This window comes from Coturnix japonica, unplaced genomic scaffold (assembly GCF_001577835.2).
Source record: "Coturnix japonica isolate 7356 unplaced genomic scaffold, Coturnix japonica 2.1 chrUnrandom498, whole genome shotgun sequence".
In the NCBI taxonomy this organism is placed as follows: Eukaryota; Metazoa; Chordata; class Aves; order Galliformes; family Phasianidae; genus Coturnix; species Coturnix japonica.
In genome coordinates, this window is record NW_015439890.1 from 25,811 (window position 1) to 30,850 (window position 5,040).

The 5,040-nt window shown below is 52.0% G+C and overlaps 1 protein-coding gene across 1 annotated transcript in view; it reads left to right on the forward strand.

Moving 5' to 3' along the window:
• The window catches only part of OXA1L (OXA1L mitochondrial inner membrane protein), a 16,625-nt gene that overhangs the window by 6,539 nt on the left and 5,046 nt on the right, over positions 1–5,040 (forward strand). The window contains exons 4-5 of the mRNA XM_015850643.2: positions 235–378; positions 2,435–2,526. Of these exons, the coding sequence (XP_015706129.1) occupies positions 235–378; positions 2,435–2,526 (236 nt within the window). The remainder of the gene's footprint in view (positions 1–234; positions 379–2,434; positions 2,527–5,040) is intronic.

Genomic DNA, 5,040 nt, shown 5'->3' on the forward strand with positions numbered 1-5,040 from the left:
CCCATTACCCCCCCAGCCCCCCACTTATGGGTCCAGGCCCCCACTTATGGGTCCCATTCCCCCCCCAGCCCCACACTTATGGGTCCAGCCCCACATCTATGGGTCCAGCCCCACACTTATGGGTCCCATTCCCCCCCCAGCCCCACACTTATGGGTCCAGCCCCACACTTATGGGTCCAGCCCCACATCTATGGGTCCAGCCCCCCACTTATGGGTCTGCCCCCCATGTCCCAGGCACGCTGTGTGTGCGCGTGGCGCTGCTGCCCCTATTGCTCAAGGCCCAACGGGAGGCGGCCAGAACCGCCCCACATCTGCCCCACATCCAACGCCTGGCACAGAGGCTGCAGGACGCTAAAAGGGGGGCGGACCCACAGCAAGGTGAGTTATGGGGCACGGGGGAGATTCTATGGGGCAGAGATATGGGGCACGGGGGAGATTCTATGGGGCAGAGCTATGGGGCACAGGGGAGATATGGGGCAGAGCTATGGGGCAGAATCTATGGGGCACAGGGGGGATATGGGGCAGAGCTATGGGGCAGACATATGGGGCAGAATCTATGGGGCACAGGGGGGATATGGGGAAGAGCTATGGGGCAGAGCTATGGGGCACAGGGGGGATATGGGGCACATCTATGGGGCAGACATATGGGGCACATCTATGGGGCAGAGTGGATCTATGGGGCAGATCTATGGGGCAGATCTATGGAGCAGGTTGTATCTATGGGGCAGGCTGTATCTATCTATGGGGCAGATCTATGGGGCAGGCTCTATCTATCTATGGGGCAGGCTGTATCTATGGGGCAGGCTGTATCTATGGGGCTGGGATCTATGGGGCAGGCTGTATCTATGGGGCAGGCTGTGTCTATCTATGGGGCTGGGATCTATGGGGCAGGCTGTGTCTATCTATGGGGCTGGGATCTATGGGGCAGGCTCTATCTATCTATGGGGCTGGGATCTATGGGGCAGGCTCTATCTATCTATGGGGCTGGGATCTATGGGGCAGGCTGTGTCTGTCTATGGGGCTGGGATCTATGGGGCAGGCTGTGTCTATCTATGGGGCTGGGATCTATGGGGCAGGCAAGAGAGCAGACTATCTAATGAGGGCACCAGGGGGAAGGGGTAAAACAAAAAATAAAAAAAAAAAAAAAAAAAAAAAAAAAAATTTCGGGGGGGGGGGGGGGGGGGGGGGGGCCCCCACCCCCAAAAAAAAAAAAGAGAGGGGCCTTAATTAAGGGAGGGGACACCAAAAAAAGATAAACCCAAATAAATGGTCGCACAGATAATTCTATGGACGGCCACCCAGGGGGGAATTAATGGGGAAAGAGGCTATGTGGGAGCAGGACGGACTAATTCGAGGGGCACAAAAGGGGAGGACCAAATAATTGGGCCACATACTAATGGGCATGACCAATATGGGGGCACATCTATGGGTGCAAAAGAGATGTAAATCTATGGGCAAGGACCTCTAAATGGGGCACAAAGATCCCTATGGCAAGCAAAAGGTTGTATCTAGGGGCCAATAGTGCTGATATCTATCTTCATGGGCAGATCTATGGGCAGGCCATCATTAATTCATAATCTATGGGGACTAGATCTACTTGTATCATCATACAGGGACAAGCTATGATAATCAATATGGGGCTGGGAAAATTATCTAAATGATGTTGGCAAAGGCTTATAACATATTACGGGGAGAATGATATAGGGCCTGTGCCATTATCCTATGGGCTGGGATCTAATGGGGCAGCTGTGTCTATCTATGGGGCTGGGAATCTATAGGGGCAGGCTCTATCCTACTTATGGGGCCTGGGATCTATTGGGGCAGGCCCATCTAATCTATCTAATGGGGCTGGGATCTATGGGGCAGGCTGGTCTCCTGTCTATGGGGCTGGGAAATTCTATGGGGGCAGGCTGTGTTATCTATGGGGCCCTGGGATCTTATGGAGCAGGCTGTTGTCTATTCTAATGGGGCTGGGATCTAGGGGCAAGGCTCTATCTATGGGGCAGATCTATGGGGCCAGTCAGATCTAATGGGGCAGAGGCAAATCTATGGGGCTGGGATCTATGGGGCAGAGCCCTTGTATCTATGGGCAGGCAAGATCTATGGGCAGCTCTATCTACTATGGGACAGGCTGTATCTATGGGGCAAGATCTTTGGGGCAGCAAGAGATATTTAATTCCCTTTTAATATTTGGGGGGGCCCCGCCAGGCCCCAAGAAATTTTTCAAAAATTGGGGGGCCCAAAAAGGCTGTGTCATATTCTATGGGCCAGCTGTGTCTATCTATGGGCGGGGATCTATGGGAGCAGGCTGTGTCTATCTATGTGGCAGGCTGTATCTATGGGCAGGCTGTGTCTATCTATGGGCTGGGATCTATGGGGCAGGCTGTGTCTAATCTATGGGGCAGTCATGATACTTATGGGATCCGTCCCTCAGTGTTCCCAGCGCCGTACAATCGGAGCTGTTGGCGTATCAAACAGAAACACAACGTCAACCCACTGCGAGGATTCCTCGTCCCCATTGTACAGGTGGGAGCTATGGGGCTGGGATCTATGGGGCAGCCCCATGGGTCTCTATGTCCCTAATGGGTCTCTATGGGGTCTCTATTGTCCTATGGGTCCCATATGGGTCGCTATGGTCTCTATGGGTCCTATGGGATCTCATGGGATCTCTATGATGCTCTATGGTCTCTATGTGTCCCATCTATGGGTCGCTATGGGTCTTCTAATGGGTCTCGTATGGTCTCTATGGTCCTATGGGTCCTATGGGTCCCTATGTGTCCCTATGGGGTCTCTATGGGTCTCGTATGGGTCTCTAATGAGTCTCTATGGTCTCTATGGGTCCCTATGGGTCCAATGGTCCCTATGGGTCTCTATGGGTCTCTATGGGTCGCTATGGGTCGCTATAGTGTCGCTATGAGGTCTTCTTATGGGTCTCCTATGGGTCCCTTATGGGTCCCTATGGGTTCTCTATGGGTCCCTATGTGTCCCTATGGGTCCCAATTGGTCCCTATAGGGTCACTATGGTCTACTAATGCCCTATGGGTCCCATATGGGTCTCCTATGGGTACTACTATGGGGTCTATATGGGTCTCTATGGGTCCACTATGGTTCTCCTATGGGTCCCTAATGGGCCCTATGGTCCCCTATTGGTCTCTATGGGTCCACTATAGTGTCCCTATAGTGTCCTATAGTGGTCCCTATGTGTCCCTAAATGATGTCCCATGGGATCTCTATGTGTCTCTATGATGTCTCTATGGTCCTATGGTCCTAACGGTCTCCTATGGGTTCCCATTGTCCTATGGCTCATGTGGGGTCCACTAGTCTCATCTAGGGGTCTCTATGGGTCTCTAATGGTCCCTATGGTCCCTATGTGTTCGTATGGAATCACCTATGAGGTCTCATATGTAGGTCCCCCTATGGGTCCCTATGGATCCTCTATGGGTCCCTATGGGGTTTCTAATGGGGTTTCTATGGGTGGGATCTTATGGGGAGCCCAATGGTCCTCTATGGGGTATCCTATGGGTCTCATATGTGATCCCCTAATGTGATCCCATGGGTCCCTAGTGTCCTACATGGGTCTCTATACGTGTCCCTATGAGTCCCTATGGGTCTCCTATGGTCCCTATGGGTCTCTATGGGTCTCTAATGTGTCTCATTGGGTCCTATGGTTCCCTATGGGTCTCTATGGGATCTCATATGGGCCCTATGGGTTCCGTTCTATGGGTCTCTATGGGTCGCTATAAATTGTCCCCTGTGTCCTTCTATGGTCCCCTAATGTGTCTCTGTGGGAGGTCATGGGGGTCTATGGGGTTTCTATGGGGCTGGGATCTATGGGGCAGCCCTATGGGGTCTCTATGGGGTCCCTATGGGTCCTATGGGTCTCTATGGGTCCCCTATTGTTACCCATATGGGTTTCTATGGGTCCCTATGGTCCATATGCTTCCTAAATGGGTCCTGGGGTCCCTAATGAGCCCTATGAAGTCCCTATGGGTCCCTATGTGTCCCATGGGTCTCTATGGGGCCCCTAGGGTCTCTAATGGGTCTCTATAAGGGTCCCACTATGTGGTCTCTATGGGTCCCTATGGGTCCTCTAATGGGTCCCTATGAGTTCCCGCCTAATGGGTCCCTATGGGGTCTCTATGGGTCTCTATGGGTCCTATGTGTTCCCTAATTGTCCCTATGGATGTCTCTAATGGGTCTCTATGGGTTCTCTATGGTCTCTATGGGTCGCTAGGGTCTCTATGGGTCTCATGGGTCTCTAATGTGTCCCCTATAGTGTCCCTATGTGTCTCTATGAGGTCTCTAATGGTCTCTAGGGATCCCTAATAGTGTCCCTAACGTGTCTCTATGGGTCCTTGGTCCCTATGCGGTCATCTAATGGGTCTCCTATGGTCCCTATGTGTCCCTAATGGTGTCACCTAGGTCCCTAAATGGGTCCCCTAATGGGTCCCTATGGTACCATCTATGGGTCCTTATGTCCCTATGGTCCTCTAATAGGGTCCCTATGGGTTGTGACTCTAAGGTCTCTATGTGTCCCTATGGATCCCATATAGGGGTCTCATTATGGGTACCTCTAATGGGTCCTCTATAAGCGCTATGGGATCACCTTTAGGGTCCTCTTAATGGTCTCTATGGGTCTCTATGGTTCCCCTTATAGTCCCGCTATGGTCTCTATGAGTCTCTATGGTCTCTATGAGGTCTCTAATGTTTCCTCATGGGTCTCTAAATGGTCCCATGGGTCTCATATGTGTCTCTATGGTACCCTATTGGGTCCTATGTGTCCCCATGGGTCTCTAATAGAGTCGCTATGGATCTTATGGGTCCCTATCGGGTATCTATGGGTCTCTATGGGCTCTATGGGTCTCTATGGTCTCTATGGGTCTCCTTATGGGTCCCTAATGGGTCTCTAATGTGGTCTTATTATGGTGCCCCTAGGGCTTCACTATGGGTCCTCTATGGTCTCCTATGGGTCTCTAAATGGGTCTCTATGGGTCCCTATGTGTCCCTAATGGGATCCCTATGAGGTCCTTCTATGGATCC